The sequence below is a fragment of the Chionomys nivalis genome, chromosome 9, assembly GCF_950005125.1.
Source record: "Chionomys nivalis chromosome 9, mChiNiv1.1, whole genome shotgun sequence".
NCBI lineage: Eukaryota > Metazoa > Chordata > Mammalia > Rodentia > Cricetidae > Chionomys > Chionomys nivalis.
In genome coordinates this window covers 82,905,500-82,925,689 of record NC_080094.1, presented here as the reverse complement: position 1 = coordinate 82,925,689, position 20,190 = coordinate 82,905,500, and the positions used below count along the sequence as shown (strand labels likewise).

General features: G+C 47.3%; 2 protein-coding genes across 8 annotated transcripts in view; one reads left to right on the top strand and one right to left on the bottom strand.

Annotated features, from left to right (window-relative positions):
* Atg13 (autophagy related 13) overlaps positions 1-4,459 on the bottom strand; it is a 34,971-nt gene extending 30,512 nt beyond the window's left edge. For 2 of the 6 annotated variants that reach the window (XM_057780716.1, XM_057780718.1), the window contains exon 1: positions 4,133-4,458. The gene's annotated coding sequence lies outside the window, so the exon portion shown is untranslated. Of the gene's footprint in view, positions 1-4,132 lie in introns of all 6 variants that reach the window. The other 4 variants (XM_057780719.1, XM_057780720.1, XM_057780717.1 and 1 more) reach the window with 3 other exon arrangements.
* Positions 4,460-4,770: 311 nt separating this feature from the next.
* Positions 4,771-20,190, top strand: Harbi1 (harbinger transposase derived 1). 2 transcript variants are annotated; one of them, XM_057781878.1, is made up of 3 exons: positions 4,771-4,833; positions 6,331-7,129; positions 15,866-20,190. In XM_057781878.1, the coding sequence occupies exons 2-3, from the start codon at positions 6,460-6,462 to the stop codon at positions 16,243-16,245; spliced, it is 1,050 nt and encodes a 349-aa protein (XP_057637861.1). In that variant the 5' UTR covers positions 4,771-4,833; positions 6,331-6,459; the 3' UTR covers positions 16,246-20,190. The 2 variants fall into 2 exon arrangements, with proteins under 2 accessions (XP_057637861.1, XP_057637860.1); XM_057781877.1 differs by lacking the exon at positions 4,771-4,833 and adding an exon at positions 5,429-5,866.

The window sequence follows — 20,190 nt, the reverse complement described above, 5'->3', positions numbered from 1 at the left end:
TATGTATACAATATTCTGTCTGTGTGTATGCCTGCAGGCCAGAAGAGGGCACCAGACCCCATTATAGATGGCTGTGAGCCACCATGTGGTTGCTGGGAATTGAACTCAGGACCTTTGGAAGAGCAGGCAATGCTCTTAACCTCTGAGCCATCTCTCCAGCCCCAGGAGTGAAAATTGTAAAACTGAAACCTAGGGTAGTACTGGGAGGGAGCTCCAGTGAATACTGAAAATCGTCCATGTTTAATTTCTGTTTGCTTAAATACCCTAACCCCAAAAGACAGGAGTAAGGTAAAAACTGCCTTAACATGATAAAAGGAAATGAACAGACCACATTCTTAGCTAAACTTTCTGTTGCCAGAACCAGACAAGTAGTGCTCACATCCTAGACTAAAACATTCTGTAGGCAAACCACGCCCTGATGGAATCCATCGTTATCTGCCTAAGGGTACTCCTAGTTGGATCTTGAGACTGGTTTGAGGTGGAAACGGATCTACTTCTGAAAGAGACCGTCCTTGCTGCAATCACACGAGGTTTATTGACAGAACAGGAACCATTTCACTGGGGCCGAAACTCATTTCCCATGCAGGGGTGAAGAGTTCGACCCCAGTAGCTGGGAGAAGGGGTATTTAAGGGAAGAAACCAAACACAGCAATCCAAAGGGAGGGTGTCATTGGAAAATTCCAAAAATACCAGTAATAATCACAAGGGGGTAACTCCCTGTTTCTCAAGATTATTCTCAAGATTATAATCTAACTTTATCTTCAGCTAGTTCCTGAAACAGAGTCACTGAACTGGCCAACCTAGATTTTTGGCCCTTCTCTTCCTGGTAGATTTTTGGCTCTATTTTTCCTGCTAACACGAGGGGTCTGGATTTATCCGGGTCTTTCACTTCTCAATAGCGGAAATATCAGGTCTGGATACTAGCCACACCTGGTGAAAATAACTTAGTCAAGATCGAATAGACCCATACCGCTAGGCTCTATCAAGTCACGGGTATTTAATGCTATACCTCCAGTCCAACACCGAGGAAGTGAGAGCAAGAACTTGAAGCTGGAACCCAAAGGTCTGCTTGTTTGCCATCCCGTGCTGTTATCGCCTCTGACCAGGGTACTCACCCGCAAAGGAACACAGCAGGATCCACGGAAGATGCTGCTTGTTGGCTAACTCATACACAAGCCCATGTAGACCAGTCTCCCACAGACCAATAAAGAAAGTCACACTCACTCAACTGAGACTCCTGAAAGACCCCAGTGGGGAGACTCTCACTCAAGTCTCGGGGTAACATGGCCCCCAGTAACTCACGAGAGACCGTCCTTGCTGCAATCACATGAGGCTTTTATCGATGAGATGGGACGGGAACCAGTGCACTGGGGCCGAGACTCATAACCCACGCAGGGGAAAGAGTTCGACCCCGAGTGACCGAGGCCAGCCTGGTCTACAAAGGGAGTTCCAGGACAGGCTCCAAAGCTACAGAGAAACCCTGTCTCGGAAAAACAAAAACAAAACAAAACAAAACAAAACAAAAAAAGAATTTCTGCTGGAAAAATTAGATATAATCTGTAGAAATATAACAGCCATGGATGTTTACACACTAAACAACACATCAATAAAATACATGGAGGAAAAAAATGCCTAGAGGGATGGTGTGAGGGATCAGTGGGTAAAGGTAAAGGTGTTTGCAACCAGGCCTGGGGACGTGAGCTTGAACTCTGTACCCTCATGGTGGAGAGAACCTTCCCACATGCCTATTCACAGAACACACAGACACAAACAGACTTACGCACAAGCACATTAAAGAGAGGTAGATAAAAGGTAAACATGAAAATACTAAAAGTTAAAGTTATTTAAAACAGAGTATCTTTTTTTTCTTTCTTTTTTCGAGACAGATTCTCAACACACATCTCTGGCGTCTTGAAACTCAGTCAGTAGACCAGGTAGGTTGGCCTTGAGCTCACTGATTAAAATCCTGGGATGCTACCCTGGCCTTGAATTCTCTAATCTTAATACCATTTTAAATTAAGCCTCTAATCCCAGCACTGGGGAGGCAGAGGCAGGCGAGTTCAAGGCCAACCTGGTCTACAGCTTGAGTTACAGGACAGGTTCCAAAAACTACAGAGAAACCCTGTCTCAAAAATTCCAAAACAAACAAAACAACAAGAACAAAAAAACCAATCTCACTTTCGGGTCTGGAGAGATGGCTCAGAGGTTAAGAGCATGGACTGCTCTTCCAGAGGTCCTGAGTTCAATTCCCAGCAACCACGTGGTGGCTCACAACCAGCTATAATGAGATCTGGTGCCCTCTTCTGGTGCGCAAGCATACATAAAAGGAATGTTGTATACATAATAAATAAATCTTTTTAAAAAATTATCTTTAAATGACTGAAGAGCTACTGGCAATACTAATGGGGGAAGAAGCTGAAACTCCTTAAAATTAGAAAGACTGTAAAATGACCGTTACCTCTGCATTTTGTTCAAGTATATGTGAACCAAAGTGGGAGCAGCATCTTTAAAACCATAATTCTGTTCTAACTACTATTAATTCTTTTTTTAATTTTTCCCCATCCCCAGCTTCTATTAACTTTGGCTCAGACATCTACTTTTACTCATGAGAAATTGGACATGGCCACTGAACTGTTTTCCTAAGTAGTGGAAAATAGTGACTAAGGGATACTATTATAAGAAACTGCCTGTGCAGCCTCCACCGGCCCTCAGAAGACTTCCTTAACAAACCGTTCACAGGAACTCTATGGGGACAGACAGGCAGGTATTTAAAAAGATCTGGAAAAACTTAATGACTTACAAGCCTTTATAAGATTTAAACTCAGGGTTTAGTGTTGGGTATGGTGGTTCTTGCCTATAATCCCAGTATTCAGGAGGCTAAGAGGTTCAGAAGTTCAAGGCCACTTCCTGCTCTAGAGTGAAGGCCAGCCTGCGTTTTAGTAAGATCCTCTCTCAAAACCAATAGCGGCAAAAACTAAATAAAAAGTACTGTTTGGGTGACCATGATGCTGCATGCCAACACTGGGGAGGCAGACAAAGACGCAGATACACACACAGATATATACACACATAAGTAATTAAGAGAATTCCAAGAGCCAGACAAGGTGGCATATGTTTGATAAACCCTGAATTTGGCTCTGGGGATGGAGGAGTAGTAATTCAAGGCCAACCTAGACTACGTAGCTGGACCCTGTTTCATCTCTCCCAAACTAGGTCGGGTGAAAGCCTGAGTCGGTAGTCCCAGCTACTGAGGAGGCTGAGGCAGGAGCATAACTGAAACCCAGAAGAGAGCAACGTGACAGGCTGTTCACTGGGGAGCGAGAAAAGGGAGCAAAAGAAATGTTCAGATTGAATTGAGCAGATGAACTGGGAGCTGAGTGACTAAGGAAAACCGAGCTGTGACAGTAATGAGCCCACGGAGGCTCTGAGCCTCTTACGTACCCAGGGTTATTTAATGAGACTGGGTCGCAGGTTTCCACAGGTCGTTCCACTGCCAGTAAGAAGACTGTCGTGAACTTTGGGCCCCTTTTTCTTTCACTAGTCAACAGTCACCCTCACCTACACGCGGAGCACATATTTGGCACTCAATTTTTTGTTGTTGTTGTTGTTGTTTTTTCTAGACAGGGTTTCTCTGTGGTTTTGGAGCCTGTCCTGGAACTAGCTCTTGTAGACCAGGCTGGTCTCGAACTCACAGAGATCCGCCTGCCTCTGCCTCCCAAGTGCTGGGAATAAAGGCGTGCGCCACCACCGCCCGGCTCAATTTTTTTTTTTTTTTGATCGAATGAAAACCTACCTTACTCATCGTGGTATCCAAGCCCTACTTACGGCCCTATAAATTATCTCCAACAGACCTTCTTGACTTAACCAAAATAGCTAAGAAAGCAGCAAGGAAGTTTTGGGGGACTTCTGTAACGGTTGGGACCTCTCAAGAACCAGCAGGGTCTACACCAAACCAATTTCCCGTAGAAAACTTAATGATGGGGTTAGGCAGCTGAACCTCCGCTGGTCGGCTTGGGCGTCCCCAAGGAGGTGGCCCAGAGGATGCAGAAAAGTGACCTCCCACTCGGGGTCACTGAAACATCTGGAGGTTATTACTCCCAAAAGTGAGTACCTGGGAAGCTACGGCACGTACCTCTCATTCCGGAGGCCGGGGCCTGGAGCCGGCCAACCGCGCCTCCCGGCTGAGGGTTCCGCGCTCCAGGGCGGTATAAGCAGCACAGGTGGTAGAGAGATACCTCACGCTTTACGAGGCTCCTGACTCCAAGAACTGAGCAAACTGTCGGGCCGATGTCAACTAGTTTTCCTCAGAGCTGTTTCTTCACGCGTCAAGCGATCTCTTCCGCCCTAAGCCACCAACCAGTCGCCCGCCGGCGCCGCCATCGTTAGTGTTTGTTTTCATCCGCTTCGGTGCAGGCGGTGGGGAGAGAGGGCGCTGTATGGGAAATGCAGCTGTCAAACAGCAGTTGCACTTTCGCTACAGCAAGACGCCCTATTTAGTCTCTCAGAGTCTCCATGAAAGTTGGTTTCTTTCCAGAAATAAATCTTTTGCACAATTTTAAAGCCTCTTAGAAAAGAAGAGTGCATGGAAAGGAATTTTGGGAGCTCGAGACCATTCGGGCTCCGTGTGGAATGTTCGGAGCAAAGCGCAGGTCGCGGCGGCCGCTGACGTGTAGGGGGCGGTGCCGCTGTTGCGCAGCGTGGCGGCCTGTGCGCCGCCGCGGGTTCCGGAGGAGGGCTTCTCGGGCTGGGCGGGCGGGCGGGGTGCGCTCCCGGTAACTCTGCCGCTGCGGCGATCTCGTGCCTGCCGCCGCCGACTCTCTCTGTGTAACTCAGGTTAGATTAGAAGGTCCTGTTGCTCAAGATGTCCTGGAACACGCGGCCATATTGCTTCCCCAGCTTCCAACTTTACAGACGTTACTCTTAGCGCTGGGCCAGTCTTGGGAGTCTGTTTTATTATTCTTTTTTTTGGCTGGCTCTCTCATAGTCCAGGCTTGCCTCGCACTCCCATTGCGTTCACCTCCCATGTACTGCAATTACAGTGAGCCACCATGCCTGGGTTTGGTATCTTTTCATTGCACAACCTTTAAAGGAATAAACTTTTTCAAAATGTATGTTTACGTATTGGAGGAGGGGCGTGCTGTGGCAGGGATGTGGACGTCAGGACAAAATTGCGTCAGACAGTTCTTGCCTTCCACTATGTCAGGAATATAGGCTCATTTTCTCAGTCTTCGCAGCCCACCCCAGTGCCCTCGGAGCCCTCTCTCTGACCTTAATAATATTTTGAAAGCGGGTTGTGAAAGTGGCCTTGGCTTTCCAAACTTGTTTCTCTCAGCCTGTTTCTCCTTTTCTTTTCATACTGGCTAGCCTTCCTTTCTAACCTTCTGCCTGGGGATTTGGACCCCTTGAGATAGGCGGAGGCTGGGCGGTGGTGGCGCAGGCCATTAATCCCTGTAGGGGCAGGCGGATCTCTGAGTTTGAGGCCAGCCTGGTCTACAGAGCTAGTTCCAGGACAGGCTCCAAAGCTACAGAGAAACCCTGCCTCGAAAAACAAACAAACAAACTAACAAAAAATAGAGATAAAGGGAATGCCAGTCACAGCAGACGAAGTAGGTCCCCAGGCAGGGTCAAGGACTTCTTTCCTCCTACCTTCCTAGTTAGACTGGTTTGAGCACTCCCACATCAGTCTTGTACTTACAAGGTGGAGCTACATAGGGCTTTGGAAAAAGAACTTCAATGACGAAGCTGCCGCACAGACCATCACCTGCTTTAATCTTTTGCTGTTCTCAGTTGAAATGCCAAGCATGAAATGAGTCATTGAGATTGAACTCCTATTGTCTGAAAATCAGGCCAAATTTGTCATATATCGGTGAGTTAGTGTAGAAAAATCCAGGCTTAAAAAGTGAATTGCTGTCGGGCGATGGTGGTGCACGCCTTTAATCCCAGCACTCGGGAGGCAGAGGCAGGCCTGGTCTACAAGAGCTAGTTCCAGGACGGGCACCAAAGCTACAGAGAAACGCTGTCTCGAAAAACAAACAAACAACAACAACAACAAAAAGTGAATTGCTGGAAAGGTGTTGTAGTTTTGAGTCAGTTCCTATGGTTTTGGTAGGTTTCTAATTATTTTATCTTTTCCTTTTTGTTTTTGTTTCTTTTTTGCTTTCAACACAGGGTTTTTCTGTGTAGCCTTGGCTGTCCTGGAACTCACTCTGTATACGAGGCTGACCTCAAACTCAGATCCGCCTGCCTCTGCCTCCCAAATCCTGGTATTAAAGGTGTGCACCACCACCACTCAACTCTAATTGTTTTTTTTTTCTTTTAATTACTTTACAGGAAGAAGATTTTAAATGCCAGAGCCATTTAACCGATGGTTTAGCTGTTGAATTCTGACACTTCTTTTGCCAACCTGTTCGTTGGGAAAAATTCAGAAAAAACAGACGTGTATATCTATCTACATTGGCTATGGCTATACCAATAACAGTGCTTGACTGTGATCTCTTGCTGTATGGCCGAGGTCATCGGACCTTGGACCGTTTTAAGCTGGATGATATGACTGATGAATATTTGATGTCCACGTATGGATTTCCACGACAGTTCATTTACTACTTAGTGGAACTCTTGGGGGCAAGTCTTTCTCGACCTACTCAGCGATCTAGGGCTATTAGCCCAGAAACTCAGATCCTGGCAGCATTGGGCTTCTATACCTCGGGCTCCTTCCAGACTCGGATGGGAGATGCAATTGGAATTAGTCAAGCCTCCATGAGCCGATGTGTTGCCAATGTCACTGAGGCCCTCGTGGACAGGGCCTCACAGTTTATTCACTTTCCAGCGGATGAGGCCGCCGTCCAGTCTCTGAAGGATGAGTTCTGTGGGCTGGCAGGGATGCCGGGAGTCATAGGGGTGGTTGACTGTATCCACGTGGCAATCAAGGCGCCGAATGCTGAAGACCTCTCTTATGTGAACCGCAAGGGTCTGCATTCTTTGAACTGTCTGGTGGTGTGTGACATCAGAGGGGCACTAATGGCTGTGGAGACACGCTGGCCAGGTAGCCTGCAGGACTGTTCCGTGCTACAGCAGTCTTCTCTAAGCAGTCAGTTTGAAACTGGGGTGCATAAAGATAGCTGGCTTCTTGGTAAGTTTGTATGTGTAAATCTTCAGTTTATACCCAGAGAGAAGTTACGCCATAGAGTGGGGGGAGTCCAAGATTCTATTCTGTAGTCTTGCTCTTTGTCTTCATACTTCCTCTGTGTAGCCTCAGGAGAACTCTCTGAGCCTTCATGTTTTTCTTTCATTATTATTGCTAGCCCTGTAGACAGGCTGACCTTGAACTCAGACATTCACTTTCCTTTGCTTCCCACGAGCTAGGGTAAAAGTGTATACCACCACACCCTCATAGTTATTTTTATACTATTTCTATACTAGGGATCAAACCTAAGGTTTGATCAGGCAAGGCTTCTACTACTGAACCTTCCACCTTTGTATCTTGATTAAAAATAAATCAATATTTAAGGGATGGAGACGTATGTTCAATGGTTAAGAGCACTTGTTCTTGCTGGGCGGTGGTGGCACACACCTTTAATCCCAGCACTTGGGAGGCAGAGACAGCTGGATCTCTGTGAGTTAGAGGTCAGCCTGGTCTACAGAGCTAGTTTTAGGACAGGCTCCAAAGCTACAGAGAAACCTTATCTCAAAAAATGGAAAAAAAAAAAAAAAAGCACTTGTTCTTGCAGAGGACCTGGATTTGATTCCCAGCACGCGCACGAAGGCTTTCAGTCACCCACAACTCCAATTCCAAGGGATTCAGTGCCTTTTCTCCTCCTTAGCACAAGGCATGCACATGGAATAGAGACAAATGCACTTGCAGGCACAACGCCCATACATATAAAATAGATGTTTAAGATTTTAAACAAAAACAATATTTAAGCTGGGTGTTGTATTTACTTGTAATCCCAGGACTGGGGAGGCTCAAATTCTAGGCACAATTTGGGCACGCCTCTAAGAGACCATTCCCCGCCTCCCCAAACAAAACAACAAAAGAGGGTGGCAAGATGATTTATCTGTAAAGGCACTTGCCACCAAGCCTGAGACTTGACTTCAGTCTCCACGTGGAGGAAGCAGAGAACTGGTTCTGGCAAATTGCCCTCTGACCTCTACACATTTGCAGGGCAGTTTTGTCCCAGCCCCACATACTAAATAAATGTGATTTAAAAAATTTAGCTGGATGGTGGTGGTGCATGCCTTTGATCTCAGCATTTGGGAAGCAGAAGCAGGGGGATCTCTGTGAGTTCGAGGCCAGCCTGGTCTACAAAGCAAGTTGCAGGACAACCAGGGCAACACAGAGAAACCCAGTGTCTCGGGGGAACAACATTTAAAAGTGTTAGATATGCACAATGGTACTGAAGAAAGAGGCAAAAGGATCTCTGTTCGCTCTAGGCCAGCCTGGGTTGGGTTGGGGACCAATCCCAGGTCCTCTGAAAGAGTGGCCAGAGCTCTACTACTGAGTTATCACTCTAGCCCCTAAGCTTTACTCTTAGGTAAGCAACAGCAGGACAGAGGTTATGTTATGCACAACATGTTATTTGTTGTTTGTTTTGGTTTTTAGAGACAGGGTTTCTTCATGTAGCCCTGGTTTTCAAGGAACTTGATCTGTAGACCAGTCTGACCTTAAATGCACAGAGATCCACCTACCTCTGCCTCCTGAGGGCTGGGATTAAAGCCATATTCCACCATGCGCAGCACAATATATTATGTTTAAGAGTGGAATAATTTGTTAGTGTTGAGCATGGTGTCAAATATTGCAGAGATGGATGCAAGAGAAATCACTTGATCCCAGCAGTTCTAACCTAAATCAAAAGGAAAAAGCCAGGCACAGCAGTGCCTAACCTGTAATAAAGCACTTGGGAGATTGGGCAGGAAGATGGAGAGTTCAGGACCAGTTTCTGCTCTCTTATTAAGGTCATGGCAAACCTGGGAATTCTGTACAGTCCAGAGCGTGACCTGTAAAAGCCGTGCTTTTAGTTTTAAATGAGTGAGTTTTAAGTATATGGCAAACAAGAGTAAAAGAGTAAATAGCAAGTGATTTTCTCTCTCTCTCTCTCTCTCTCTCTCTCTCTCTCTCTCTCTCTGTGTGTGTGTGTGTGTGTGAGAGAGAGAGAGAAAGAGAGAGACAGAGAGCGCATATGTGAGAGAGGGTGGTATCATCAAATCAGAGGCTTACAGATGTCCAATAGGAAGTGACTGGGAAAGCTGAGGCAGTCCTCTGAAGTTTCAGATTGCGTTCTGTCTGTGGGTGAGCTTTCCATGTTGGACTTCGTCCAGCTTGTCTTCCTCACTGTAGGCTCTTTATATCACACTAAATAATAGTAAGGTCTGTTGACATGGTTCGCCTTCTATGTTCCAAGAACAAGATGTTTTACTCCTGGGCTGGCTTGCTGTTCTTTTCTCTCCTCATTACAGAGTTTGGAGCAGGCAGCACATCCCCAGACAGGGAGCCTTGGACAGCAGTGAGACAAATGTGCTTGGTTCTGAACTTGGAGGGAGTGTTTCAGTGAGCTCAAACAGCATATGACAATTTGCCAGTATATTGTATATTACACTAGGCTACAATGGATCCTGTCTCAAGAAAAGAAAAAAAAAGATGAAAAGGAGAAAACGAAACGTGTAGGAAGGTTTTAAGATGCTGAGGCAGGTTGTAAGTTTCAAGACAGCATCAACCTCATAGTGAGAACTTACCGGAACAAAATTTATCAAGTGTTAGAATACCTCTTTATTAGTGCGAAATCACTAATCTATCGGTACAGCATATGATCAGAGTGAGGTGCTTAACACGTAGCAGATACGCAGGAAATGCCTGTCTCTAATGTTTACCTTCTCTTTTAAAGAAAAGCCTCCCCAGTTCCCTGTGGGCAGACTGCTGGCACACTGGTGGGTTCCAGCCTCTGATTCTCCTCAGTTACATGCACCGTTTTCCATGCAACACCTACTGCTACTTTTTATTTTTTCTCTTGACAGGATTTCAACAGGTCTTCCAGTCTGGCCTTGAACTCATAATCCCCCAGCCTCAGACTCCTGAGACCCTGCTTTAACAAAAGTTGAATAATATCAATTTTTTTTTTTTTTTTTTTTTTACAAAAGAGGAACCTAAGAGGCACAGGCACAGAATATTTAAGCTACTTCTGAAGCGTCCCTTCCTGGTGTCCTCCTCAGCTGCTCCTGTAGACGCGTCACCTAAACTCCTTCCTGGTGTCATCCTCAGCTGTCCCTGTAGACGCGTCACCTAAACTCCCAGTCTCTAAACAGTTCGGCTCCAGTCCTCGTTTCTCCAGCTCTTAGGCTGCTGCTATTAAGCAGCTTTGGGTTAGATCTCCCAGAACGTCTTCTGGGTGACGGAGTGATCACATAAGCATTTATAACCCGTTTCCTATCTGATCCTGATCCCCTCATGGTCTGTTTTCCAGCAGTGCTTGAACTATAAGCAGCTAGTGAGTTATGTTGATGTTGTTACTGTACATGAGTGTGTTGTACATGTGATGTGTGTTAGGTGCACACATTCCTTAGCATTTGTGTGAAGGTCAGAAAACTTTGTGGAATTGGCTCTCTCTTCAGCTCTCTGTGTTCCAGGGATTGAATTTAGCTTGTCAGGCTCAGCCGGGCGATGGTGGCGCACGCCTTTAATCCCAGCACTCGGGAGGCAGAGGCAGGCGGATCTCTGTGAGTTCGAGACCAGCCTGGTCTACAAGAGCTAGTTCCAGGACAGGCTCCAAAACCACAGAGAAACCCTGTCTCGAAAAACCAAAAAAAAGCTTGCCAGGCTCATTGGCAAAGTGCTTTACCCACGGAGCCATCTTGTCCAGTTCCTGGATTTTTTTTAAATTTTTTGAGAAAGGGTCTTATTCTAAGCTCAAAAAGTGCTTCTCACCTATTTATAGTCCCTACTACGTGGTAGATGTCCATTATGTCATAGGTATTATTGCTAAGTCTGCACAAGTGTTGCTCCCATTGTTTACAGTATCCTTTTAAAACATTTTTATATTTATGTGCAGATCAGAGGACAGTTTGTAGGAGTTAGCGCTCTGTTTCCACACGTGGGTTCCAGGGATCAAAGCTGGATCCCCAGGCTTCTTATTCGTATCAGGCCCTTTGTACTGAGCATCTAGTGTCCAGCATCCGCTTCTCCCCAGCCCTCGCTTTTCTGCCCTGGCTGACGTCAAGCTTGCCTCTTAGGTGCTGGATTACATCATAGCCGGTTCTACATCAATTTCTGTTTCTATTTCGAGACAGGGTTTCTCTGTGTAACAGTCCTGACTGTCCTGGATTCGCTCTGTAGAGCAGGCTGGCCTTGAACTCACTGGGAACTGCCTGCCTCTGTCTCCCAAGTGCTGGGATTGAAGACTTGTGCGCCACCATCGCATGACTTCTACATTCATTCATTTTAAAGAATTTAGTGTTTAGAAAGAGTGAGTTCAGTTCAAAGAAGAGTGGAATTGGTGTACTCCTGTAATCCCACATGTGAGAGGCAGAGACAAGTATCAGAAGCTCAGGGACCTGACCTGCACGAGACCCTGGATTCAAAACAAAAGTGGTTGGGGAGAAAGCCAGGTGTGGTAGCTCATGTTTATAATCCCAGCATTTAGGAGGCCGAGGCAGGAGGATTGCTGTGAATTTGAGGTCAGCTTGAGCTACACAGAGAGTTTTAGGTCTACAGAATGAGACTGTCTCAAAAAAGAAAACCAACTAAATATAAGCTTTAAATTTTGTGAGACATCTCAGTTATTTTCAGCTAATCCAGTCTTAGAAACATAAGATCCTAAATAAAATGAAAGAAGTCTTTTTATTATTTTTAGAGCAGTGCCCATCTCTGTCTTAACCATCTGACTATTTACTGAACTTGATGATGGGACAGGAGTACAGCACTTTGGAATTCAGGGCCCAGTATCCGATGGGGATTTATAAAATGTTGCACCTCGCTGGGCATGGTGACTCACACCTTTAATCTTAGGACTCTGGTGGCAGAAGCAGGTGATCTCTGTGAGTTAGAGGCCAGCGTGGTCTACAGAGTGAGTTCCAGGACAGCCAGGACTATGTAATGAGACCCAGTCTTGGGGGGGTAGGGAAGTCACACCTCTGTGTGAGCTGCTTTGTTTGTTTGAAGTCAGGACATTTAAACATTATAGAAACGCTGTGCTTTGAACTAGGACTTTGCTCTCCATTTGTGTTTGCTTTTCTGAGGCCTTCCCAGGATCTTTTGATAAGGGTCACTTACAGGAAATGCCTTTTGTATCACTCGATCCACTTCTGGTTCCTTCGCATCGTCACACTCATGTTCCTCCAGCTCATGTGATCGCGGTCTCCCAGCATGCGGCACCCCTGAGTTCTGATGGCTACTGAGTCTTCTCAGCACTGGGAGAGATCATTGCCAAGTGTATGGAATCCCTAGGTCACGCTTTCAGACATGAAAGGGAACAGTGAGACTGGAACTTTTCTTCATGCGTGTCTTAGATCTCATGTTACAGAGATTGTAAAATTAGTATTTTGTTTGAATTTTTTGGGGGGTGTAGTTTGTTTGAGACAGGGTCTCACTGTATAGACGAGGCTGGCTTCAAACTCATAGAAATCTGCCTGCCTGCCCATGCCTCGTGAATGTTGGGATTAAAGATATATGCTACCACATCTGACCTTTGATCATTTTTATTAGGCTTTTTTTAAAAAAAAAATTTATTTATTATGTATACAATGTTCTGCCTGCACATATGCCTGCCAGCCAGAAGAGGGCACCAGCTCTCATTACAGATGGTTGTGAGCCACCATGTGGTTGCTGGGAATTGAACTCAGGACCTCTGGAAGAGCAGCCAGTGCTCGTAACCTCTGAGCCATCTCTCCAGCCCCTTTATTAAGCCTTTTATAAAGAACAGTATCTTTCAATTTGAAAACTCACTGGGAATAGTGGCATACATACCTATAATTCCAGCACTTGGGAGGTAAAGGAAGGAGGATCAGGAATTGAAGGTTATCCTCAGCTGTCTGGAAGGTCCAGGCTAGCCTGGGCTACATGAAACTATTTCAAGAAAAAGAAAAGTAAATACAAAAAAGTCAGAGGGGATTCTGAGGGCTGCTGCAGGGCAGAGGGGGTTCCGAGGGCTGCTGCAGGGCAGAGGGGTTCCGAGGGCTGCTGCAGGGCAGAGGGGGTTCCGAGGGCTGCTGCAGGGCAGAGGGGGTTCCGAGGGCTGCTGCAGGGCAGAGGGGTTCCGAGGGCTGCTGCAGGGCAGAGGGGGTTCCGAGGGCTGCTGCAGGGCAGAGGGGTTCCGAGGGCTGCTGCAGGGCAGAGGGGGTTCCGAGGGCTGCTGCAGGGCAGAGGGGGTTCCGAGGGCTGCTGCAGGGCAGAGGGGGTTCCGAGGGCTGCTGCAGGGCAGAGGGGGTTCCGAGGGCTGCTGCAGGGCAGAGGGTTCCGAGGGCTGCTGCAGGGCAGAGGGGTTCCGAGGGCTGCTGCAGGGCAGAGGGTTCCGAGGGCTGCTGCAGGGCAGAGGGGTTCCGAGGGCTGCTGCAGGGCAGAGGGGGTTCCGAGGTCTGCTGTAGGGCAGAGGGGGTTCCGAGGGCTGCTGTAGGGCAGAGGGTTCCGAGGGCTGCTGCAGGGCAGAGGGGGTTCCGAGGGCTGCTGCAGGGCAGAGGGGGTTCCGAGGGCTGCTGTAGGGCAGAGGGGTTCCGAGGGCTGCTGCAGGGCAGAGGGGTTACGAGGGCTGCTGCAGGGCAGAGGGTTCCGAGGGCTGCTGCAGGGCAGAGGGTTCCGAGGGCTGTTGCAGGGCAGAGGGGTTCCGAGGGCTGCTGTAGGGCCTAGGGGGTTCCGAGGGCTGCTGCAGGGCAGAGGGGGTTCCGAGGGCTGTTGCAGTGCAGAGGGGGTTCCGAGGGCTGCTGCAGGGCAGAGGGGTTCCGAGGGCTGCTGCAGGGCAGAGGGGTTCCGAGGGCTGCTGCAGGGCAGAGGGTTCCGAGGGCTGCTGCAAGGCAGAGGCAGAGCCCTGCTCTGACATGTACAAGGCCTTGAGTTCTCTCCCAGCATGGCAAAAAAAGAAAAAAACACCAAGAAAGAAAAAGCCAAGGGTCTGGTTCCTGCATTTCTACCTCATTACTACAGCTGTAGGAACCAGATTTGAATTTTATTAGCTGTCAGCTATTTTCTCAGGTGGTTTTAGTCAAAGATATTGCCAGGTAACAGTGCCTTATGCTTTTCACAGTGGTATACTTTATTGTTTTTGAGATGGACTTTTACTGTATAGACAAGGCTGGCCTCACTGGTCATCCTCCTGCCTTAGACTCCCAAGTATAGGCATTACTGGCTTGTGCCAGTTATGTGGGGTTGATTTGTAGCCTTGACATTCATCACCTACCATCACCTCCACCATGGAGAAAAGGGAGGGAGGGTGAAGAACTGTGGGCAGAGAACAAGCTTCAAGGAGTGGGGGAAAGGAGCCAATCAGCAGTAGTTCACGCCTTCATTTAAAATTGTTTGTTTGGGGGGCTGGAGAGATGGCTCAGCGGTTAAGAGCATTGCCTGCTCTTCCAAAGGTCCTGAGTTCAATTCCCAGCAACCACATGGTGGCTCACAACCATCCGTAATGAGGTCTGGTGCCCTCTTCTGGCCTTCAGGCATATACGCAGAAAGAATATTGTATACATAATAAAAAAAAAATTGTTTGTTTGGGCTGCAGAGATGGCTCAGAGGTTAAGAGCTCTGGCTGCTCTTCCAGAGGTTGAGTCAATTCCCAACAACCACAGTGGTGGCTCACACCCATCTGTAATGAGATCTAGCGCCCTCTTCTGGTGTGTGGGCATACATGGCGGCAGAATGTTGTATACATAAGTAAATAAATCTTAAAAAATAAAATAAAATAAAGGCAGGCAGTGGTGGCACATGCTTTTAATCCCAGCACTCGGGAGGCAGAGGCAGGTGGATCTCTGTGAGTTCGAGTCCAGCCTGGTCTACAAGAGCTAGTTCCAGGACAGGCTCCAAAGCTAAAGAGAAACACTGTCTTGAAAAATAATTAATAAAATAAAATTGTTTGTTTGTTATTTTTTTTTTTTTTTTGGTTTTTTGAGACAGGGTTTCTCTGTGGTTTTGGAGTCTGTCCTGGAACTAGCTCTTGTAGACCAGGCTGGTCTCGAACTCACAGAGATCCGCCTGTCTCTGCCTCCCGAGTGCTGGGATTAAAGGCGTGCGCCACCACCGCCCGGCTTGTTTGTTATTTTTATGAGATAGAGTTTCTCTGTAGCTTGGAGCCTATCCTGGAACTTTCTCTGTAGAGCAGGCTAGCCTTAACTCACAGAGATCCACCTTCCTCTGCCTCCCAAGTGCTGGGATTAAAAGCATGAGCCACCACCGCCCGGCTAAAATTATTTATTTTTATTTTGTGTGTATGAGAGTTTACCTACATATATGTATGTGTACTCTGTGTGTGTCTCTGGTATCCTTGGAGACCAAAATAGTGTTGATTTCCCAGAAGTGGAGTTATAGATTGTTGTAAGCCACATATAGGTGCTGGAAATTGAATCCAGGTCCTCTGCAAGAACAGCCCATAGTCTTAGCCGCTGAGCCATTGCTTTAGCCCTTCTTCATGCTTTCTCAGGGCAGCATTTTTCTCTTGGTTATTATGGTATGGTGTGCTTTGGCCCTGCCTTACTCACTGTATTTCCAATTTTCACTTTTTTTTTCTGAGAGACAAGGTCTCAAGTGTAGTTCAGACTGGCCTAGAACTTGAGGCAGTCTTCCTGTCTCAACATCTTGAGCACTGAGATTACAGTCATGTGTCACCACATCCTTCCTGAACTCACATCTTGTATGTGATCCTTCACAGCCACATTTCTTTGTCCTTTCACTCAGGTGACAGTTCCTTCTTTCTCCGCACCTGGCTCATGACTCCACTTCGTGTTGCTGAAACCCCAGCAGAGTATCGCTATAACAGGGCCCATTCTGCAACTCACAGTGTGATTGAGAAGACTTTGCGAGCCCTCTGCTCTAGGTTCCGATGCCTGGATGGATCGAAGGGAGCACTGCAGTACTCGCCGGAAAAATCCAGCCACATCATCTTGGCTTGTTGTGTCCTTCATAACATTTCCCTGGAACATGGGATGGATGTTTGGTCCTCTCCAGTGACCGGACCCATTGAACAGTCACCTGAGGGCGAGTGTGAGCTAACGGAGTCCCTGGATTTGGAGGCTGACCGAATCCGGCAGGAACTAATGCTCACTCACTTCAGCTAGTGTGGAAGGTAGAAGAAGGAGACTTTCCCCTTACCAGCCCATCACCAGGTTCTGGCATCCAGTGAGACTGAATGTGCACACTTGTCATAAATTAACATTCAGTGTTTTAGAAGGGCAGGAGGTGGGGGAAGGCATGCCAGCAAATGTCAGTCAACTAGACCGAAACGAGACGTTTCCCTGATGTGCGGTGAGGCCACGCTGGGCACCACTCTGTTTCCCTGGTGTGCAGTGCAGTGAGGCCACGCTGGGCACCATTCTGTTTCCCTGGTGTGCAGTGAGGCCCACGCTGGGCACCATTCTGTTTCCCTGATGTGCAGTGAGGTCCACGCTGTGCACCATTCTGTTTCCCTGGTGTGCAGTGAGGTCCACGCTGGGCACCATTCTGTTTCCCTGGTGTGCAGTGAGGCCCACGCTGGGCACCATTCTGTTTCCCTGGTGTGCAGTGAGGCCACGCTGTGCACCATTCTGTTTCCCTGATGTGCAGTGCAGTGAGGTCCACGCTGTGCACCATTCTGTTTCCCTGGTGTGCAGTGAGGTCCACGCTGTGCACCATTCTGTTTCCCTGATGGGCAGTGCAGTGAGGTCCACGCTGTGCACCATTCTGTTTCCCTGATGTGCAGTGAGGCCCACACTGTGCACCACTCTTTACTGTTCTCTGGCTGCAACTGTAAAACCGTAGTAAAGGAGAACAGCACATAACCAAAGCATTTGTTGTTCTGGAGATCTCAAATGAAAACAATGTTTTTCCTGATTTCTTCATTTCCTTCCTCCTTCCTTTCTCCCCTCCCTCCCTCCACCCTTCTTTTCTTGCTAGAGACTTTTCTTCTCAAAACTGATAGCACAGACTGCCCTGGTGCTCACTACATTGCCCAGGTTGGCCTGGCCCTTGTAACAGCTCTCCTTCTTCAGCCTCTCCGATGCTGGGTGACAGGTGTACGACATCATGCCTGGTACCCTGATTCTGCCTGGTGACAGGTGTACGACATCGTGCCTGGTACCCTGATTCTGCCTGGTGACAGGTGTACGACATCATGCCTGGTACCCTGATTCTGCCTGGTGACAGGTGTACGACATCGTGCCTGGTACCCTGATTCTGCCTGGTGACAGGTGTACGACATCATGCCTGGTACCCTGATTCTGCCTGGTGACAGGTGTATGACATCATGCCTGGTACCCTGATTCTGCCTGGTGACAGGTGTATGACATCATGCCTGGTACCCTGATTCTGCCTGGTGACAGGTGTATGACATCATGCGTGGTACCCTGATTCTGCCTGGTGTACGACATCGTGCCTGGTACCTGATATCTTGTTTCTCACCTTTGCTGTCTACATGGGCAAATAGAATGACTTTAGTTGAGGAATAATCTAAGTGAATACTTGCCTAGTGAGTGTGAAGTACTGATTCCTAGAACTAGTTGAAATGAGGAGAAAGGAACTGCTAGTCTGCATCTGTAGGATGTTCTGAAGAGGACATTAAGGACAGGCGGAAGCCACCATTCTGAGTGTGCCAGCACTAATTGGACCATGATTTGGATCTAGTTCCTGAGGGGAACATCTGAACTCCAGTCTCCTAGTTCACTCTTGAGTCAGAGTCAGAGGCCAAATGGGGGTAAAGACGATAATTTAAATATAGTTAAAGCACCACGTTTATATTTTACAGAGAATCTAAAGACCCTGGCAGTTCAACAAGAGATTCCCACAAGTTTACAAAATTCATATCTAACTAGACTACTTTTGGGTGGTAGGGGATTGAGACAGGGTTTCTCTATAGCTTTGGAGCTTGTCCTGGATCTAGTTCTGTAGACCAGGCTGGCCTCAAACTCACAGAGATCCACCTGTCTCTGCCACCCATGTGCTGGGATTAAAGGTGTGTGCCACCACCACACCACCCAGCGACATTTCTTTTTAAAAATAGCACTTATTCATTTATTTTGTGTGTGTATGTGGTACATGGTGCCTGTGTGAAGGTCAGAGGACAACTTGTGGGGGTCACTTCTGTCCTTCCACTCTGTGAGTCTAGAGATTAAACTCAGCAGACTTGGTAGCAAGTGTCTATCTGCTGATGTATCTTGCTGGCCTGACATCCTCCTTTCCCCCTCCCCCCAGACAGTGTTTTTCTGTGTAACAGCCTTGGCTGTCCTGGAACTAGGTCTGTAGACCAGGCTGGCCTCGAATTCACAAGAGACCTGCCTGCCTCTGCCTCCCAAGCGCTGGGGTTAAGGCCTCCCACCTCTGCCTGGTCCTCCTCTTCCATTTTTAATGTGGCAGTGCGATTGAATTTAAGAGTCCTTTCTCTGCTCTACCTCTAAACTATACCCTTAGCTTACGTTTCATTTTATTACTTTGTTGCTCAAGCTGGCCTTGAACTCACTAGCCTAGACAGGCCTTAAACTCATAATCATCCTGCCTCAGCCTCCTGAGTTGCTGGGATTACAGATTATGCCACCAGACCAGCCTTGGTTATTTTTTATAAAGCTATGGTGTGAGAATATTAATGTAGTCTATTTTGGAATTCTTTGTAGAGAGGACAGTTCCGGGGAGAAAAAGGGCCATAGAGCCAGTCATAGTGGCTCTTGCTTACAATCCCAGTACTCAGGAGGCAGAGGTGGTTATATTGTGATTTCAGGCCAGCCTGGGCCACTATGGTAGCCCCATCTTTAAAAAGCAGAGGTATAAAGCATGACTTGACATAAACTCTGGAGCTAGACCTAGAATATTATATGTAGAATGATAGACAGCACTTCCCAGGAAGTGAATATGCTCTAGCAAGTCTTGTTCTGAAACTTCACTGTTGTAAAAATATCCTAATCGGGATAATAGAAGTGTGAATTAGGTTCACACTTCAATGTCTTTGCTGGGACTAAAAAGATTTTCCTGAGGATTGTCTTGTTCCCAGATTCTCAGCCATGTGACACCTCAGAATTGGTCTCTTGGATCATTTTCTACCTGCCTTTGGCAGTGTTAATCTGGGGATCTTCAAAGTAAACAGCTGATGACAGAAGAAATCTGGAAATAAATTGAGGGTGACTCATCCCTAAGATTAAAAACAATTATGGACTATTATCCGCTGTTTATTTCCGTCCCAAATGCTATTTCTCATCCTTCCCGACCCTGTGAAGAGCGAGTCTCGTGGCGGGAGAGCGCACTCAGTGCGTGAAGCAAGTCCTAGAGGCAGGCCGTGAATAGCTGCTGGAGACGAGGTTTGAGCATTACACAGCGAAGACTTTGTTACAGTTTCTTCTTCCTGCATTTTTTTCTATTTAGTTTGAGATATGATCTTATGCAGCCATGGCTTGCCTGGTACAGACTGTTTAGCTCAGGGTAGCCTCAAATTCAGCATATTCCTAATTTAGCCTCCCAAGCATGGGGAGGACAGGCGTGTGCCACTGTGCCAGCTTTGATTTTGTTCTTTGTTTTTGTTTGTTTGTTTTGTCTGACTTTGTAATCTGACCTAGAACTCACCCAATAGACCAGGCTGGGCTTGAACTCATAGAAATCCACCTGCCTCTCTGCCTCTGGAGTGCTGGGATTAAAGGTCACACCCAGCCTCTTGTTTGCTTTGTTTTGTTTTTTGAGTCAGGGTTTCTCTGTGTAGCCCTGGCTGTACTGGAGTGTACTCTAGATCAGGCTGGCCTCAAACTCAGAGATCCACCTGTCTCTGCCTCTGCCTGCGAGGGCTGGGATTAAAGATGTGCTACCATGCTGACCTTTGTTTTGTTTATTTATTTAATTGCTGGGAAATCAAACCCAGAACCTAGCATACACTAAGCAGACACTCTACTTGGAGTTATAACTTCATGTTCTGCAAAACTTAACGAAAGCTTGTTTTGTCTCCCTCTTAAGGTCTATAACCTATGCTAGCATCAAAGTTTCCACCCACCTGCCTCAGCCCTCTAAGTTCTGGGAAAAAGAAAAGAAACTGGAAGATACTACCCACTGTGTGT